The sequence below is a fragment of the Acomys russatus genome, chromosome 5 (assembly GCF_903995435.1).
Source record: "Acomys russatus chromosome 5, mAcoRus1.1, whole genome shotgun sequence".
Lineage (NCBI taxonomy): Eukaryota > Metazoa > Chordata > Mammalia > Rodentia > Muridae > Acomys > Acomys russatus.
Genome location: NC_067141.1, coordinates 6,710,040 through 6,729,794, shown reverse-complemented (window position 1 = coordinate 6,729,794; position 19,755 = coordinate 6,710,040). Strand labels below are relative to the sequence as shown.

The window sequence follows — 19,755 nt, the reverse complement described above, 5'->3', positions numbered from 1 at the left end:
ATTAAGAAGAAATTTTGCAGGTAAAAAGAAAGCTGAAGTTTTGTAGCAATACTTAAGTTTAAAAGTTGAAGACATCAGTTCAGGTATTGAACTTATATTCTGCAGTCCATAGTAGTTAAGTCAGCCTAGTATATATGTGGTCTTGTTCACAGGTGCGTGTGCACTAGGCTGCACATGTGGAGGTACAGGACAACTTTTGAGGAGTCACTTTTCACTTTTCACCTTGCTAAGGCAAGGCCTTTGTTGTTTCTGTGGCTGTGCTGCATATTCCAGGGCAGCTGGCCCTGAGCTCTAGGCGATTCTCTTGTCTTTGACTCCGCTCTTGCCATAGGGGTGCAGGAGTTATAGGGGTGCACACTGCTGGGGAGGACACTCAGGTTGTTGGGGTCCATGGCAAATGCTTTTACTCTTTAAGCTATTTCCCTTTTGTTGTTGTTGTTACTGCCCCCCCCCCCCCACTACCCCGTGTCAATCTCATACCTCTGTCTCCTGAGCCTGAGGACACTTTGTTTGGTTCTGTCCTTCCACCATGTGGATTGTCAGGCTTGTCAGGAAGGACATTTGACTTTCTGAGCCATTGTATCCCTGCTTCATCTCTCTCTCTCTCTCTCTCTCTCTCTCTCTCTCTCTCTCTCTGTGTGTGTGTGTGTGTGTGTGTGTGTGTGTTTAATCCCCTTTCAAACCTGTTCTGTCATTTCCCTTTTCCCAAAACAGACAGAAGCTTAAGTGTATGTAATGTATGGCCTCCTTGTGAAAACAGATTGTTGTTAATGCATTTTCTGTCTGTATAATACGATAATGTTGTCCTGTGATGCTGACCTTTCATTCAACACTGGTGTTTTTGCTGTCTCTCCTGCGGCCAGACCTACGTCTTTAGACAGACTTCTGCTCGCTTGCTGCGTGAGGCGCATGTCCTCAGTGTCTTGTCTTCTGTCTTCACTGAAGAGCCTCTCTCTGTCCCCTGTAGATCTGTGTGCTAGGAAGGGAGCAGTCAGTTGACAGAAGGAATGGTGACAGGGTTGGATGAGTATTCCTGTAGCTCCCCTTGTCCCACGTGGCCTTTGCCAACAGTCTTATTGTTCTTGGTTGCTTGTTAGGTTGCGTTTTCTAACGACTGAGCTAGGCATATCTCCATAAGCCAGCTGACCGCTTACATTTCTTTAGAAAGTCATTTCTTCATACTTAGCCACCTGTTTGTGTATATGGATCCTACTAACAGTTCTTTTTCATGTTTAAATTTTGGTTCTTTTTGGTGTTGGAATTGTGGCTATCTTCTTACCCTGTCTTCCTGGTTATACCCTTTCATCAACAAGAAACATATCTGGTGATGTGTTGTTAAGCTCATCAGTATTTTTCATCAAGGTTTTTGTGTTTTGATTGTTTCCATCAATCTTTCTCTCTCACTGTAGTCAGATTCTTATATTTTGTTTTTTCTTATGAAGCTTTGTCTTTGGATTAAACCTGTAACTCACTTGGGCTGTAATCTTATATTTGGTGTTGGCATTACCTCTAGTTGTTATTGAATACAGAGCAAATTGGTTTAGGCTTTGCTTTTATGGTGACTAGTGTTTTGGGAAAAGGAAGATTCATTGCAGTGTTTTCAAGAGGTTTGGTACGGAGTGTCGTAAAAGCATGTTTTGAATTTCCAGGTGATTTACTGAGTAACCTGTTGCAGAGCCCTAGTTCAGCCAAGCTGCTGCCCCAGCCCATCCCTGTCCTGGATGTGGAGAGTGAGTATGTCTGTTGCCTGGCCTTGGAGTGCCTGGCCCACCTCTTCAGTTGGATCCCTCTGTCTGCCAGCATCACCCCACCCCTCCTCACCACCATCTTCCGCTTCGCTCGATTTGGCTGTGATACCCGGGCCAGAAAGATGGCGTCAGTGAATGGGAGCAGCCAGAACTGTGTTTTGGGTCAGGAGCGTGGCCGACTTGGGGTCCTGGCCATGTCCTGCATCAATGAACTCATGTCCAAGAACTGTGTGCCTATGGAGTTTGAGGAGTACTTATTGCGAATGTTCCAACAAACCTTCTACCTCCTGCAAAAAATCACCAAGGATAGCAACGCCCACACGGTGAAGAGCAGGCTAGAGGAGCTCGATGAGAGGTAATGAGAACAGGCGGAGTTGTGCCCAGGACAGGGCCTGGCTGCTGTCACACCATGTCATGTGCTGTCTGTAACCCCTTTTGATTTCAGAATATGGGCCTCCTGATAAAGACAGAAAGGTAGGTGTTCCAGAATGTTCAGGCTGAGCTAGAAGGGCTTGGGTGGTTAAGGGAAGTGGACTGAGTGAAAAGTGCTGGTGTATTGTGCAGGCCTGTTGTCTCTTCCCCGTCCATCCACCTGCTGTCCTCCTGTCCACGCTCTGTCCCTCTTCCTCACTGTTTGCCTACAGGTTTCATGTGTGCAGGAAGTGAGAGTGCGGCTCCTTCATAGGCAAGAACAGAAGCGCTCTGCGGAGGTACAGGGTTACGTCACCCTTCTCACTTGGTACTGCTTGTTGGTTTTCACTATTGGACTTTTCCTGAGTGGATATTTTGCAGAGTACAGGAATGCTGTTAGTATTTTGAGTTTCACATAAATGATAGCTATTGACTCAATGTTGGAGATGTGTCGGGTAGGTATGGCTTAGTGGCATATACTTCCATTGCTTGCTAACTGCCCTCCTGACCTAAAAATTCCCCAGCCCCATTTTTTTTTAAGTACGAAAGATGGCCTCAGTGAAGTGCTCTTGAGTCAAGGTTTCTTTATTACCTTTGCAGGTGATATTATCTGTTCTTAAGGTTTTCTTTTCTGCCTCTTCCCTCCACCCCCCAGTGGTGCTCGGTGGGATGCAGGCCCTTGTGCCTGACAGGCAGGTCATTCTGCCACTGGCCACAGCCTACGCCTGGCATCTCTGCTAAACACGGCGTTGCTGCTGTATAAAGTGAAGGGCATCTGGCAGCTTGTCTTCTCACAGTCATGTCGGCTGTTGAAGCTTCAAAGCAGATGCAGTGTGTTACATTAGTTAATCATTACAGACTTCCTGGTGCAACCTGATTGTTAGTAAGTGATAAGAGAGCTCAGGTCTTTGCTTTGTTTAGAGTAGGCTGTAAAGTTGGCCGCCTCAAGTCAAGGGAGTTCTACTGCTCTTTTAACGTGGGAAGTTTTTTAAGTATTTCTGGTTAAAAATTGAGTGGCAGGTTGGTTTGGTTTGATTCATTGTAAATAAGCTTTGTGTGACATTTGATTAAAAAAATATATATATATATATTGTTGTTGTTGTTTTTGTTTTTTGAGACAGGGTCTCTCTGTGTAGCCTTGGCTGTCCTGCACTCGCTTTGTAGCCTAGGCTGGTCTCCAACTCACAGCAATCCACCTGTCTCTGCCTCCCGAGTGCTGGGATTAAAGGCGTGCGCCCGGCTGGACATTTGATTTTTATAGTCATAAAAGTACTCACAATCCAGTAGGCTCTTTTCTTAATAAAATTTTTGCTTGTTACATTTATTTATTTTGTAGTTAGGTTGGGGATCATGCCATGTTGTATGTGTAGAGGTCTGAATTGGTAGCACTGGTTTTTATTTCTACCGTGTGGGTCCCTGGGATTAAATTTGGATCATTTGTCAGGTTTGGCAGTAAGTACCTTCACCCGAGCCATCTCTCTACCCCCAGTAGGATTTCCTCTCAGTATTTACTTGTACCTTCCTGTATGAATATAAATGCCTCACAATTCACACAATTTCATATCCTTTCTAGCATTGATAAAGAAAGGCCATATTGTCTTCAGATGCTAATAAAAATGTATATGAACTGCTTATACCAACTGTGTTGTTTTGACTTGTCCTGGCTCCAAAGTCAAAGCTGAGAGTGCCGGCAGCAGAAGGTGACAAATGAGTGTGCGCTTGCTTCCTGGCTCCTGGCCCTGACTGACTTGATAGCACTGCGTTTGGGTCAGTTGTTTGGGAGCTGCTTAACCAGGCCCTTGGCTTCTTTCTCCCCCACTGTCGTTTCTAACTTCCTCCTGTTCCTTAGCATCTGTACCAGGAAGGTGGGCAAGGGGAGGAGCAGCATGCAAGCACTCCCTCTGTTCTTGTTGGGGTGGAGCCCCTCCTTTCTTTTGGACAAGGTCTTATACCCCTGGTTGGCCTGGAGTTTGCTGTGTACCTCAGCCTGGCCTTGGGCTTGTGGCATCCCCTCTGCCCTGTCTTTACTGGGTTGCCAGGATTAACAGCATGAGTCCCATACCTAACTTGCATTTTTTAAATGTGAGTTTAAGATTAAAGTCAATGAGATTGCTGGGTACTTTTCTTTTTGTTTTTCGAGACAGGGTTTCTCTGTGTAGCCTTGACTGTCCTAGACTCGCTTTGTAGACCAGGCTGACCTCAAACTCACAGCAATCTGCCTGCCTCTGCCTCCCGAGTGCTGGGATTAAAGGCGTGCGCCACCACGCCTGGCTGCTGGGTACATTTCTTTGTGGATAACAAGTGTATCCTCCTTAAAAAGCTGCTTGGCTGTTGCCTCTGAAGATCCATGTAAAACCATGGAGCAGTACATACGCTGAGGAAGAAATGAGGGCTTGCTGTCCCCAAGGAGTCCCTGGAGGTGGCAGAGAAAAGCTGCTTTGTGTTTTGTTTTTTCATAACAATCTGTTTTAGAACTGGGCCTGTGGCTCATGTTTGTAACTCCCAGCACTGGGGAGGCAGAGGGAAGAGAGTCAGGCAGGAGGATCACTGAAAGTTTGAGGCCAGCCTGGTCGACGTAGTAAGTTCCAGGCCATCTAGAGCTGCAGCAAGGCAGGACCTTGTCTCAAAAAACAAAAACAAAAAAATGCCAACCAGTCAGTTTAATGTCTAACTGTATGAGCCAGCCATCTAGAGGCTAGGCAGGTGGGTTGGCTTAGAGAGCAGGTCCCAGGATCAGTAGGAGACATTGGATTTCTGGGCCGGTTTGGTTCTTCTGAAGAGTGGTTGTCTTTTTACTTTTTGTTATTTCACATATCGCTGCCTTTTGCAGTTAATGGTTTCAGAACTGCTTTTAGACATTACTTAATATTCTAGCTATTTTTTGCTATTTTTGTTGGTCTCTGAAATGGGATTTATGAAGGCATGTCTAGCTCACTTTCTAACCACTTTTTGGTATTGAAGGTCTTAAAATGCCCATTCTGAAATGTGAAAGTAATAATGTACTGTGTGTTTAATAACAGAAACCTTTTACCCTTGTACCTGTGACCGACTCACTTGCCTGTGAAGTGGCTCGGGGAATATGGCTGAGCCCAGGAGCTCCTCCACAGTGCACAGGAAGGAGACTGCACGGGGAGGGAGTGATAGTGCCCTCTGCCAGGAGGTGGCTGCGGGACCCTGTGGGTCACTTTAGCTCTTGGAGCCTCACCTATAAAATGGGAGCATCAGACTGAACTGCTTGCTGAGGCGTGTCTAGCCCTAACAGTCTTCCTCCCTTGTATTTGGAAGTCACTTTTAGAGTGGAGTGGGTGGACAGTTCTTCATTATTCTGGCTGTCAGAGGGGAGGACACACATTGATTAGATTAGGAACTACATTTATATTTACCTAGATGCTTTCCCCTCTGCCACAGATTTGCTCTTTTGTCTCTGCCTAGTGCATTTCAACTTAATATCAGCCTCCAGGCAGACCTGGCCTTTCTAGATTTGCCAGATTTGAAGATACTGTCATCTCTCCCCAGCATCTTTCAGCATCAACTCCCTTCTGTTAATTTTAGGTCTTAACACTACTGAGTTAGAACATAGACAAGCTTGAGTTTATAACAGACGGGGCAGACAGTGTCTGAGGATTAAAGCTGCTTTTCTGCTGTGTTTCAGGTGATAATGGAATGAAGGGTTGCCTGTCTCGTAGGTAATTGTTGCAGGCCTTTGTGTTTTTAACTGGAAATGTATGTTTGTATAGTTTCTACTGAGAGTTTGATTGAATTTAAGTTTTCTTCTAAAAAGGTGGCTATATTTCTTATGTCAGCTTTTGTCTTCTTGTAGCTACATTGAGAAGTTTACTGACTTTCTGCGGCTCTTTGTGAGTGTTCACCTAAGAAGGATCGAGTCCTACTCCCAGTTCCCTGTGGTGGAGTTCCTGACCCTTCTGTTCAAGTACACATTTCATCAGGTAAAGCACCCAAACTGGCCTCCTTTTCCTAAACAGGGCTTCCTTCTTATTGCTAGGAGAAAGACGCCGCCCCAGCCTTTACAGCAGTCTTTACTGTAGGAAGGTTGCTATCTTCAGTCTTTGTAAGAACCCTACACTGTGGCTCTCGCTATATTTGCATATAGTCTGTTTTGTGGACAGACAGGAACAAGGTGCTCAGGGACATGCAGGTCTGTGGGAAGCCAGGATTGGATTACACAGTCTCATCCTATTGCTGTGCTAGACAAGCAGTATACAGGAACAGTCTGAGGGTAGGGCCCTTAAAATGGTGTTGGTTTTTTGAGATAATAATTTAATCACATCATTTTCCCCTTCCTTTTCCTTCCTCTAAACCCTCCCATATACCCTTTCTTGTTCTCTTTCAAATTCTGGGTGCTCCTTTCTCCTATTAGTTATTGTTGTTGTTGTGGTGGTGGTGGTGGTGTGTGTGTGTGTGTGTGTGTGTTCCTAAATACATAAAGGGCTTTCTTTCTGTTACAAAGCTGATAGTAAAGTTCTCCAGAAGACTGTACAGTAGAGCACTCATGAGTTAAGTTTGGATGTTACACAATTTTGTCCCCATTTAACAAAGGTTCTTTGAGTTCCTTTTGGATTTTATAAGCTAGATACGTAACCTTCTGCATAGCCAAGAGTGGGCCTTGCATTTGTGGTAACCCTCCTGCCTCAGCCTCCTGAGGTCTGTGATTATAGTTTTGTACTAGCCCATCTGGACAATGCTTGTCTTTACTGAATTTGCATCCCAATTACCCATTACAGTATAAACTGACACATAGGGTACTAAAAAGCTTTGTTAAGGTATAGTTTTGTTGTTGTGGTGGTGTTTTTTGTTTTTATTTGTTTTGTTTTGTTTCCTGAGAGAGGGTTTCTCTGTGTAGCCTTGGCTATTCCTGGACTTGCTTTGTAGACCAGGCTGGCCTTGAGCTCACAGAGATCTTCCTGCCTCTGCCTCCCAAGTGCTACGACTATAGGCATGAGCCTCTGTGCTTGGCTAAGGTATAGTTGTATATGCCATGGAATCCCCTCACTGTGCTTGAAGAGTTCAGTGAATTGAGTGTTGTGTGGCCATCACTGCAGTCTGCTTTGAACACTGATAAACTCTCTTTTTGTTTGTTTGTTTGTTTTTCGAGACAGGGTTTCTCTGTGTAGCCTTGCCATCCTGGACTCACTTTGTAGATCAGACTGGCCTTGAACTCACAGCGATCTGCCTGCCTCTGCCTCCCGAGTGCTGGGATTAAAGGCGTGCGCCACCATGCCCTGCTCTGATAAACTCTCTTTTTGTCTCTTTATGTGTGGTTTTAAAATAAACTTTTTATTAAAGTATATGTCTTAGTTCTATTGCTGTCAGGAGACACCATGACCAAGACAACTTTTAAAAGAAGGCATTTAATTGGGGTTACAGTTTCAGAGGGTGAGTCCATGATTATTATAAACAGAGAGCATGGTGGCAGTTGGGCAGGCATGGCCCTGCAGAAATAGCTGAGAGCTCACATCTGATTCACAAGTTGTAGGCAAAGAGAGAGCAAGAGTGGACCTTGTGGGCATTTGAAGCCTTAAAGGCCACCCTCAGTGACAGACCTTCTACAACAAGGCCACACCGCCCCATCCTTCCTAAACAGTCTACCAACCAGTAAACAGCATTCAAATATATGAGCATATGGGGGCATTCTCATTCAAAGCAGAACGGCATGCATACAGAAGAAGCACATCAGCCACACACTCGCAGTTTGATGAATATTCCCTGAATGAACACAGCTGTCAGAGCCACCACCCAAGTTAAGAAGTAGAATGTGCTAGCCACCAAAAGTCCCTGTGCCTGTGCTTCCTTCCCTACTCCTCTCCTCCCTTCTCCCTAGAAATAGCCTCAGCCTTGGAATTAATACCACAGGCTAATTTTGCCTGTCCCAGAGTTTCTCTGGAATGTGTATTTATTTGGTCAGGCTTTTTAAATTGACATTGTGCTTGAGGTGTGTCTGTTGTGTGCAGTGGTTTGTTCATATTCATTGTATTCTCATAACTGGAAATCTATTTTACTGATTTAGTTGACCTTGCTCTATAGCCACGGATGACTGTGAGCTCTTGATCCTCTGCCCCCACCTTCCGAGTCCTGATATTACAGTTGTGTACCACCATCCCCATCCTTTGTTTGTTCATTTATTTTGAGATAATGTCTTTCTACATAGCTCAGGATAGCCTTGAATTTGTGGTAATCCTCCTGCCTCAGCCTCTCTGGGACTTTGATTGCAGTTATGTACCAGCCTATATGGCGTAAACTTGAACATACTTTTTGATATAATGAGGTAGCTCTTTCTACTTTCTATTGTCCCAGTATCTCCCTGAGATAACACTGCTGGGTGAGTTATGACATGTTATATAAAAAGTTGATTTCTTTTTTTTTTTTTTGGGAAAAAATAGTTTTCCAGTGTAATGGGGCTGGGAGTGCTATACGTGCATGGAAAAAGAAAGTTTGGTCTGAAAGCCAGCCTTTCTCAAAGAGGGTCAGGGCGTCTAAAACTGGTATACCTAGAGGTGGGCAGCTGAAGTGAACCATTCCTAGGAGCAGACAGTGGACCAGGAAGTCATAGAGGAGGAGCCAAGTTGAGAAAGTGTCAGGGCAGAGGGGCCCGTGTGTGCAGAGCAAGAAGAAAAACATGTAGAATGCACCAGGGCAGTGAGCAGAGGATAGAAGAGCTAGTGATGAGATTGTAGGAGGTGAGGATGGAGGAAAAAAACGCAGCTGCTGCGATGGGAAAGTTTGAGGCAGATTCAGAGACATCCTAAAGGAGACACTAAAAGAGCACTTGAAAGCTGAATGGAGTGTCAGGTAGAGACTGTAGGTTAACTGGGGCAGAAAGAAGGGATAAAGAGCCAGTGCTGAGGTAAAACAAAACAACAACAAAACAAAAAACAAAACAGGGCTTACTATGGGAGGAAGGATCAGAATGTCTTACAACTCACTTGGACCCAGTTCTGTGTGTAAGCTCTGTTCAGCCCATACCTTAGCAGAACTCATTTTTATTTCTGTAGTTTTAAATTTCCTCACCTCAGAAAATGGACTACAATGGGGATAATTCAGGGCCATCCCCAGTGCGTATCTCTTGGTAGACTTGTATGTATTTTCCACTGAACTGAAATGATAGTTGCATATATTTATATGTCATTTACAAATGAGTCAAGAAGCAAGAAGACACGGTCCCTCCCTAATTTACCTGGAGATTGTAGTCAGTCAGCTCGCTACTGTTCTTCAGGCCTCCCATAAAAGAACCTTCCTTCTAGATGCAAGCTGACCAGCTGTAGGAGAGGTTTGGACTATGTTGAGTACCAGGCTGAAGGATGAGAATCGGCAGATGCTCTGTGCTGGCTCACTGTAGGAGAGGCAGAGCAGAGCAGTAACTTTTCGTGGGGAGATGTGAGCAAATGTCTGTTCACCCCAGAAAAAGCCCAACAGTGGAGCAAATTATGATTTCACCTAAGTCCGTTTGGTGACATTAGGGATTTATTGGGCTTGATTACAGATTTATGGACAAGAGGTTATTTACAGGAACATGGGTGACCCCCAACAGCTTCTTCATCACTGTAAACTCCAACCCCATCATAGATAGTGACCTCATGGAAACTGCACCATAGGACGCGTCAGCTAGCATTTTACTTTATACTCTAGCATGTCCCAAGATCTTTAGCAGTTGTTGGGGTGAGAGGGGAGTAATGGCTAGACTCCGGAGAGAGTATTCTGTGACCTTTCCCTTTAACTTCTTAGGAATGTCCACAGCTCCATTGCTGTGGACCTGTCACTATAGTGTTCTGCTCATTTGTAGCCATGGCTACTGTTCTAGTTAGCTTTCTGTTCTTATGATAAACACCATGTGTTGCTCTGTTTCTTAATAATTAAACTTTATGTATAATAAACCCAACTAGCTTACACAAGAAGGAAAAAAGGTTAAAGGGACAAAAGAGTGAATCTTCTGGTATCCGTTCCACGGGATGGGTCCTTAGGTGTCTCTCTGGCCCGCGAGCTGGTCCAGCCTGTCTGCTGCTCCATGCATGCTCAAGCCCAGGCTGAACCTGTTGTTCTCTCCTCCCCGCCTGCCTGAGTCACGTGGGAAGGGCGGTCTCCTTCTCCCGTTGAGGGTCAATTAGAAAAACAATAGCCCAGTTGGGGTTCCCAGGTCTGCTTCCTGAATTCCAGGCCCAGGATAGTTCCACTCAGTCTGTACAAGGTATTTATGGGGTGCCCCAAGGGTAAAGCCTGCCAAGACTGCTTCCTGTGACAAAGCTTAATCTTTCCCACAACCATGACTACAACATGGAGAGGAAAGAGTTTATTTGGATTATATATTTTTTTTTTAATTAAAATTTTTTTTTGTTTGTTTTTCAAGACAGGATTTCTGTGTAGCCTTGTCTATCCTGGACTCACTTTGTAGAGCAGGCTGGCCTCAAACTCATAATGCTCTGCCTGCCTCTGCCTCATGAGTGCTAGGATTAAAGCTGTGCGCCACTATGCCCAGCTACATTATAGTCTTATTGAAGGAAGCCAAGGCAGGAACTCAATACAGGAGTCTGAAGGCAAAACCACAGAGGGATTCTGCATATTGGCTTGCTCAGCTACCTTATACAGCCCACTCTTACCTGCCTATGGATGGCATTGCTCACAGTGAATTGAGCTTTCTACATCAATTAGCAATTAAGAAAATGCCTCACAGACATGGCTCCAGGCCAGTCTGATCTAGGCAGTTCTTCATTTGAGATTCCTTCCTTCCCAGGTGACTAGGTGTGTATCAACTAACTAACACCTACTAGGCTGTGCTGTCCAGTTTTTTATGTTTTGGTCAACTTGACACTAGTTGGGGTCATCTGAGAGGAAGGAAGCTCACTTGAGACAATGCCTTCATAAGATGGGACTGAGGTAGGCAAGCCTGTGAGGCATTTTCTTGTTTGGTGATAGATGTGGTAGGGCCCAGCCTGTCGTGGATGGTGCCACCTGGTTAGGTTGTCCTGGGGTAGATAAGGAATAACTGAGCAAGTGAGGAGGAGCAAGCCAGTTAGCAGCCTTCCTCCATGGTCTCTGCTTCAATCAGTTTCTGCCTCCAGGTTCCTGCCCTGACTCCCCTCAGTGATGGAGGGGAGTGACCTGGGAATTGTATGCTGGAATAAACCTTTCCCTTTCCGAGTTGTTGTGTCATGTTGTTTTATTACAGTGACAGAAACCCTAACTATGGCCTAGGGCAAATTAATCTCTACTTCAAGATGGCATCATGTTGCATATAACAGGAGGAAAAGAGCGCCATATAATACATGGCGTACTCAGGATCAGGGTGGAGTGCAGTTTTGGGGTTATTTAAGAAAACAAGCCGGTAGTGGTGGCACACGCCGGTAGGATTTGCTGAAGGAGGCAGAGGCAGGAGGATCACGAGTTCGAGGCCAGCCTGGGCTACACAAAGAGACTTGATACCCTATGAGAATATATAGGGGGACGTAATCCCCCTCAGGAACAGTCATAGGGGAGGGTAATAATGGGAAAATGGGGGGGGGGAGGAATGGGAGGATACAAGGGATGGGATAAACATTGAGATGTAACAAGAATAAATTAATAAAAAAAAAATAAAAAATAAAAAAATAAAAAAAAAAAAAAAAAAAAAAAAAAAAAAAAAGAAAACAAAGAAGGAATCTTCAGGGTTTCTATTTGTATGCTCATGAACAGAATGCTCTTACTTTGCCGTAGCCTCCTATTTATGGAGTGGGAAAGGCTTCTTGCTTAGACTATATCTTGGAGTATACTTAGTAGTTTTGTCTTTTCTCAGATGTACAGACATTTTGGCACTATGAAACATTTTGAAAAGACAAGGGCTGGTGTTAGAATCTGTGCAGCTGCGTCTCCTTTCCGCTCCCTTCCTGCATTCTTCTTCCGTCTGGGCTTTGCTGTAGTCCAGACACTCGTCCCCACTGTGACTTTCCTTGGCTGTTGTGCCTCTTGGGGTAACTCTGTAAGCCTGAGATTCCTGTCTTCCAGCCCCTTATCTCACTGTGTTCTCACCAGATCCCTCATGGCCTTGCTTGTTTCCTTTGTCCCTCCTCCAAAGCAGTGCCTGGGGTGGCACAGCAATGGACTGGAAGCGGAAGTTCTCATTGGCCCCTGTCCTGCCATCTTGGGCGGACAACTTCACTTTTGAGACTTGGGTTTCTAAATTGTAAAATATGAAGAAACAAATGTTCACTTTCCAAGGCTGCTATAATGATCAGTGCAAATGAAGAATCACCACTCTAAAGCATTTGAGAAGCATGACTGGTGTGTGGTCAGCCATAGAATCAAAAAAGGAAATCTGGATACAGTTCCTTTTAATAAATGGATCAGGGCGTGTTATGAAAATCTGAGTGATTCCGAAAGTCAGGTCATCTATCCCTTTGTTTACATGGCAGCCTGCAAGCCGTGCGCAGGCCTCTCACAGTGGCCAGTCAGATGCAAAAGTGATGGGTAGAAGGGGCCCTATTTCTAGCCTTAGTCATGGTCTTGCACATTCATGAGTGTAATATGTATGTAGGTGCAAAGCCACAAGGTTGGTTTGTTTGTTTATAGTGGCTTTTAAAAAGCATTTCCATGTGCTTCTGATCACTCATGTTCTTTTGAAGGGACCAGTGGGTATTCCCAAACTGAGAAAAGACAGTAAGGTGACTTACTTGAGGGAAGCTTGGTAAGCCAGTGCTCTGACAAGACTGCAGGTATCGTATGGCAGCTGCAGGGGCCGATCAACCAACTCTGCGTTAGTTCCCCATGGCTTGATACTCAGTTTACTTGCTTCTTCTCTGGGTTTGTTTCATGGCTTGGACAATCTTGGGTGGTATTAGCTTTCTTTAGGTTGTAAGGTTGCAATCTGCATGGTTTTTAGTGTCTTGTTTCTTTGTGATCCTGGGGCTGGAACTCAAGAGTCATAAATAGGCTGGATACATGCTCTGCTGTGCTACAGCCCTAGTGGCTTATTTTAATTTTTTAATGTTACTTTTTATTCTTTTAAGACAAGATCTTACTTTGAGCCCCTGCTGACCTTGAAATCCTGGTAACCCTCTTGACTCAGACTCAAATGTTGGGGCTCTAGGAACGAGAAAACTTACCTAGCATCCTAATGTTTTTTTCTTTTCCTTTTCTTTCTTTCTTTTTTCTTTTTGTTTTTTGAGACAGGGTTTCTCTATGTAGCCTTGCTGTCCTGGACTCATTTTGTAGATCAGGCTGTGAAGCAATCCACCTGCCTCTGCCTCCCGAGTGCTGGGATTAAAGGCATGCGCCATCACGCCCAGCCATAGTGGGTTTTTTAATTTTTAATTTTCCTGTTTGAGACTTCAGCTCCTTGTATTGTATTCATTAGTTATTCCTTGAGAAAATTCTTTATTTGTCATTGAAAACTTTGGATTTCAGAAATAGAAGGCCACTTGTCCTAGATTGCTTTCTGTTGCGGTGATAAACACCATGGCCAAAGGCAGCCCGGGGAGGGAGGGTTTATTTGACTTTCATGTCCCAATCACAGACCATCACTGAGGGAAGTCAGGGCAGGAACTATGGAGGAAAGCTGCTTGTTCCCCATGGAGGTGGGACTGCCCACAGTGGCCTGGGCTCTTCTAGATCAGTCACTAAGAAAATGCCACAAAGATGTGCTCACAGATTCAGCATGACGGAGCAGTTCCTCAGCTGAGCTGCTCTCTTCCCAGTGGGTGTCAAGTTGACAAAAGCTAACTCTGATGGAAAAGGCTATTGTATTTTCTTTTAAAAAGTTAAAAATTTACTTAATTTTGTATTTCTTGTATATGTGTATATGGGATGTGAGCATGCAATGGCACAGCACACATGTGAAGATCAGGGAACAACTTTTGAAAATCTCTACTCCTTTCACTATGGGATTGAAGGATCGAACTTAGGTGGTCAGATTTGCATAGCCATCACTTTTACTCTGAGCCATCTCTCATCCCAAGGATAGAACCTAGGGCCTCACACATGCTAGGAACAGGTACCCCCTTTCACTGAATTACACTCCTAACCCTTTCTTTCTGTTTTGTTTTGTGATGTGTTTTTATTTATTTTATTTTTAAAAGGATCATGTACCTCAGGCTGTCCTTTAACTTGCTATGTATTGGAGGATGACCTTAAGGTCCTTCCTGGTTCTGTTGCTCTGCCTCTGGAGAGCTAGGATTGTAGGAATATATGTACCATCACGCCTGACTTAGGGTCTGCTAGGGGTCAAACCCAGGGCCTTGAATTTGGAGGGAAAATATTTTGCTAACCAACCTCTACCCCAATCCAAAGTCCTGCTTCAGTTTCCATTTTGTGACAGGGTCTGGTTAAACTGCCTAGGCTGACTTCAGGCTTAATCTTTGGCTCAGTAAGGCTTTGATCTTGAGAGCCTTCTTCCTTAGCTCTCTGATTAGCTAGAGTATAGGCCTGTTCTGTCAAACCTTCCCCCAAATGTGTGTGTGCTGGGGCCATGGTGAAATGGTCAGCTAGCAGCATCAAAGGACTCGTGTAGGTGACCAGAGCTTGAGTTTATCTGTTAGAGATTTGGGGGAGGAGTTAATCGGAAAGAAAATGTGCTTCCTAGATATCATATGACTAGTCTCTCGAGGCTTTTAAGAAATTTGCTAAGGATGATTGGCCAGGTACTAGGGCCCCACAAAAACTTGCTTTTTCTCCTTGTCTGTTTGTCTTTGTCAGCTCCTGGCTTGAGGTTGCTATTGGCCTGTTTGACACTGGGGTTTTGCTAATAGCATAATCCCCCGAGGTGATACTCAACAGCTCTTTTCACTTTTCTGTGTAGAAAGAACTGCCATTGTTACTTTTCTTATGGTCAGATGTGTAGACTGCTGCCTCTGGAGGCACTCTGACTTACATTTGATTTTATCATAGTTTGTAGTAAAAAGGACAAGGCTGTGGTCAGAGGCGCCTACTTCTGATGATGACCTAGAACACTTTTTCTAGAGCTCAGGTTTCTTCCTCAGAGGTCATACAAAATGGGTGGGTTGTGGAGAGCCGCTGCACACAGGCGCAGGCAGTTTCCTTGGCACATTCTGTAGGCCTTCCACAGCAGCTTCCTCAGGAAGTGTCCCGTGGTGCCCTCTCTCCTTACGTTACATAGGCTTCACTGGTAAAGGCTGACTGAGAGTCTGTAGTGGAGAAGGGACTGTGGCCTTTGGCTTTGCCATTCTAGTGTATGTGTTTGTAAGCACAACAGTTGCATTAAGTAATTGTATTATCTGGATTTCTTTTGTATCATAGCCCACTCATGAAGGTTACTTCTCTTGTTTGGATATCTGGACACTGTTTTTGGACTATCTGACAAGTAAAATTAAAAGTCGTCTGGGAGACAAGGAAGCAGTTCTCAACAGGTAACTTTACAACACTGATAAACAGAGAGAGTTTCTATTGCCAGTTATTCTTGTGCCCCAAGGGGCAGCCATGCTCCTGGGCCTGCTCAAGGAGAGCTGAGTCAAGCCCAGGCAGTAATGCTGTCTGACCATTTTCTCTTTTAAAAAGTAACACACAGTTAAAATTCTAGGTATGATAATGCTTTTGTGGTTGTTTTTTAAGGCCCTAGTTTTAGAGATACATCAAGTATTTATTGGTTGAAGTGATATGACACGTAGGATTTGTTTAAAACGACCCATAGCAAGTGTAGAATGCTTGGAGCATAGGAGACACAGGGCTGATCTCACAGTTATAAGGGACATAGAAGAAACTCAAGGTTCTTTATGTTTTTAAACTCTGAGACGTGTCACGTTTTTGTGTCCGTCCGTCGTCCCCCCCCCCCCTTTGATTGATTGTTTTTCAAGACAGGTTTTTTAAATTTTGTTTTTTGATTTTTTTGTATAATCCTGGCTGTTCTGGAACTTGCTCTATAGACCAGAAATCCGCCTGCCTCTTTCTCCCAAGTGCTGGGATTAAAGGTTTGCACCACCACTGCCTGGTGTATTAAAGTTTTCTAATTTAATGAATACTTGGCATGAAACAAATGACTAGGAAAAGAGCTGGCCATGATAGAGCACACTGGAGGTCCTAGCACTATGGAGGCTGAGGCAAAAGGAGCACAAACTAAAAATCTTCTGCTTCAGAGATAAGTACCAAATAGACTTTCTCCTTGCCAGGGCAAAATACCCAACAATCTTTCGTTCCCGGTTGGTGGACTGTAGGAAGGATTAGGTGGGGAGGTCTTGTTGGAGAAGGTGTGTCACTGGTGATGGCTTTGAGGTTTCAGAAGCCCATGCCAGGCCCAGTGATTGAGTTCTCAGCCTCTGCTCTAGCACCACGCCTGCCTGTCAGATGCTCCCTACCATGATGGCCATGGACTAACCTCTGACACTAAGCAAGTCCCAACTGAGTGCTTTGTTTTGAAAGTTGCATTAATAACTATCTCCTCATAGCCGTAGAACAGTAACAAAGACACAAGGCTTATTATTGTCTCAATATGTGAGGAAACAGATCATCCCTCTCTGTGTGTGTGTGTGTGTGTGTGTGTGTGTGTGTGTGAGAGAGAGAGAGAGAGAGAGAGAGAGAGAGAGAGAGAGAGAGAGAGAGAGAGAGGGGAGAGGAGAAGGGAGGGAGAAAGAGACAGAGAATGATAGTCCTCCACTCTCTTTCTCCTTTTTATTCTATCAGGAACTCTGCCCCTAGCAATTAGGGTGGGTCTTCCCACTTCTGTTAACAACAACAACTACCACCTCCTCCTCCTCCTCCTCCTCCCACCACCACTACTACTTATTACTACTACCTGCCACTACCACCACCACTGCCACTTCCTCTCCGCCCCCCCCCCCCCCCTTTCTTCCTCCCGCTGCTGCTCTGCTGCTGCTGTTTTGGTTTTTTGAGACAGGGTTTCACTCTGTAGCCCTGGCTGTCCAGGATCTTACTCTGTATATCAGGCTTGCCTAGAACTCAGAGATTTACCTGCTTTTGCTTCCTGAGTGCAGGGACTAAAGGTGTATGCCACTATGCTCAGCTCTTAATTATATTTTTTAAATATAGAAAACGGAGAGTGTTTTTCTTGCTTTACAGACAGAAAGCTTATTTCTTGTCCAGTATAATGCTCATGCCATGGGCCAGGGAGAATTTAGCATGCTAGCAGGTAATGGCAGGATCTACACACAGAAAAAGTTAAATATCAGCTTTTCTTAGCAGTGTAAACCCTAGCATTTTATATGTTCTCTTGTGTAGCCCGTAGGCCCAAAGATTGCATCCTGTTTGTTTTCCATTGTGCCAACCCTGAGTCTTACATTTCAGTGTATTCAGTAGTCTTGACGGGCACTTGCAAATGGGCTTCAGCTCTAGGTGCCATTCTGCCTAACTTAGGGGAGAGGCTGCAGGACCCCCCCCCCCCACGCTTCGCGACAGCTTCTGTGTCTGCAGAGTGTTGACAAGAGGGGTCTCGGTGGTCACCAGGACATGGCCTTAGTAGTAGCCCGGGCTTTGGGGCTTTGAAAGCTCACTCTGTAGTTTGTACTTGGTTGTACTTAGGTAAATTTCTTCGGGAAGGTTTTGTTTCTTTGTTTGTTAGTGACAGTTGTTGAGACTAAGAGCTAACATTTAGAATGCTTGGCTTGTTGTAAGTGGATAGTAAATGGTGCCAGTGTAGTTGTGCCAGCCAGTTGTCACTGCAGTGAATGCCTGGAGGAAAGGTATATTTTGAGTTCAGAGGTTTCATTCCATAGTCATTTGCTTCTCTTGTTTCTGGGCCTCGGTGAGGCAGAACATAGTGGTGGGACGCATGGGCGGAGCAAGGCTGACCACCCCTGAGTGGCCAGGGAAGAGGTGAGGGAAGAAGAAACCAGGGCCAAGCTGTGCCCTTCCAGGTCATGCCTCCAGTAACCTACCCAACTGTTACCCCTCAGGACCCAGCTCTTGGCAGCACATCTCCTTCCGTGTGTGAGTCACTGCAGGCACTTCCAACCGCGAGAGTAGCGCCAAATGGAGGAAGTGGACATTTCCTCCTGGGAAGAGAGGTTGTAGCAGGTCTCTTAGAAGAACGCTTTCATTGCTAAGGTTTTGTGGATTTTTAAAGTAAATACACTCCAAGTTTAAACTTTTGTTCTTTTGTTTGCAGGCACCCTCTGATTGCAGAATAGCTTCTGAGTTGCTTTAGTGTTGGGTCAAGGGCGGTATGGCTGGAGAGTGTGTTCATGTAGCGGAAAACTTTTTACACAGTAGAAGCTCTGGTGACATGCTTGGACAGTTTTGTTTTTGAATGCAATTCTTCAAAGAAAAGCCATTTCATTAAATGCGTCTCTTGTACACCAAACAGGCATACCTTTCGGTTTGGGGAGTGCGCCTCACTCTTTTATGTTTAGTGATAGATTCTCTTTTATATCTTATGGTTTAGAATGAACTGGAAAAGTGATTACTATAAAAATGCTCTTTAAATCACAGTGCAGACAGAAGGTGTGGAAGACATGACACCACTGAGGAGATCGCTAGTGTTAAAAAGTACAGGTTACTGGAGATTGTTTGCACCGGTAGGTGGGACAGTGATGTAGGGAGTTTAACTGCTTCTTCTGCTTCAAGGATTCTTTGTGGTCAGGTGCGGGGCTGACACATTTCTGCCTGCACAATGGGTATCTTGTAGGAGGGTTAGGATTGAAAGTCATGCATATAAAACATAGACACTGTGTTGATCTGTATTAAACACTCTGATGGGATAGTGATGATGAGGAAAGAAATAATGTAAAATGCTGCTGCCACTTGACTGTGGTGGTGACCATGGACAACTAAAGTCCCTTTGCCCTTTCTACACAGCAGCCCGCCGTCTGATAGCACAGTGCTCAGGAATTCTGGTTGGCTCCTTTAAATGCTAGGACATTTTCTCATCGATAATTTTACCTTTTCTAAATTAAACCTTATTTTTCATGACTTTAAAAAAATATCTATTTTTACTTATGTGTCTGATTAGTATGTACATGTGTGTGTGCCTGTGGAAGCCAGAGATGTCAGCTCCCCTGAAGCTGAGCTGCCTCATGTAGGTGCTGGGAACTGAACTCACTCTCTGAAACAGCAATGCTCTGAACAGCTGAGCCATCTCTTCACCACCTTCTTGACATTTATTGTGTGTGTGAGAGTATGTGTGCCACGTGTGTGCAGGTGCTCATAGAAGCTAGAAGAGGTGTCACAGACTTGACCCCTCTGGTCTGTGGGAGCCGCTAAGGGGGTGTCAGACCCCCCCACAACTGGAGTTACAGGGAATTGTAAACCACTGCTTGTCGGTGCTAGGAAACAAACTCAGGTCCATTTTTTTTAACTTCTGAGCGATCTCTCCAGCCTTGTGATTTATTTTTTAAATATGTATATGTAACAAAGCAGAAAAATGAAGTCCATAAAGCTGGACTGATTTATGTTAAACAGTAGCCACTTCCTAGAACCTATTTTTCTTGCTTAACACTCTAGTGGTTGAAGGAGTGGAGAGGAAAGAACAGCACCAAGATAGTCTACAGGAAGAGCACTGGCCTTGGCCTTACGTCATCCCTTACGTTATGTGTCTCTATAAGTATGTTAAGCATAGAAGCTTTTAAGTTAAGGATTTGAAGGTTTGGAAGTCACTGTTGTGTCTAGTGTATCAGAGATGGGTTGTTTATATGAGCAGCTGAACAAAAGC

General features: G+C 44.7%; 1 protein-coding gene across 1 annotated transcript in view; it reads left to right on the top strand.

Annotated features, from left to right (window-relative positions):
- Nucleotides 1-19,755, top strand: part of Xpo6 (exportin 6) — a 98,468-nt gene that overhangs the window by 42,773 nt on the left and 35,940 nt on the right. Inside the window, exons 7-9 of the mRNA XM_051145203.1 lie at nucleotides 1,650-2,103; nucleotides 5,980-6,106; nucleotides 15,396-15,505. Coding sequence (XP_051001160.1) covers nucleotides 1,650-2,103; nucleotides 5,980-6,106; nucleotides 15,396-15,505 — 691 coding nt within the window. The remainder of the gene's footprint in view (nucleotides 1-1,649; nucleotides 2,104-5,979; nucleotides 6,107-15,395; nucleotides 15,506-19,755) is intronic.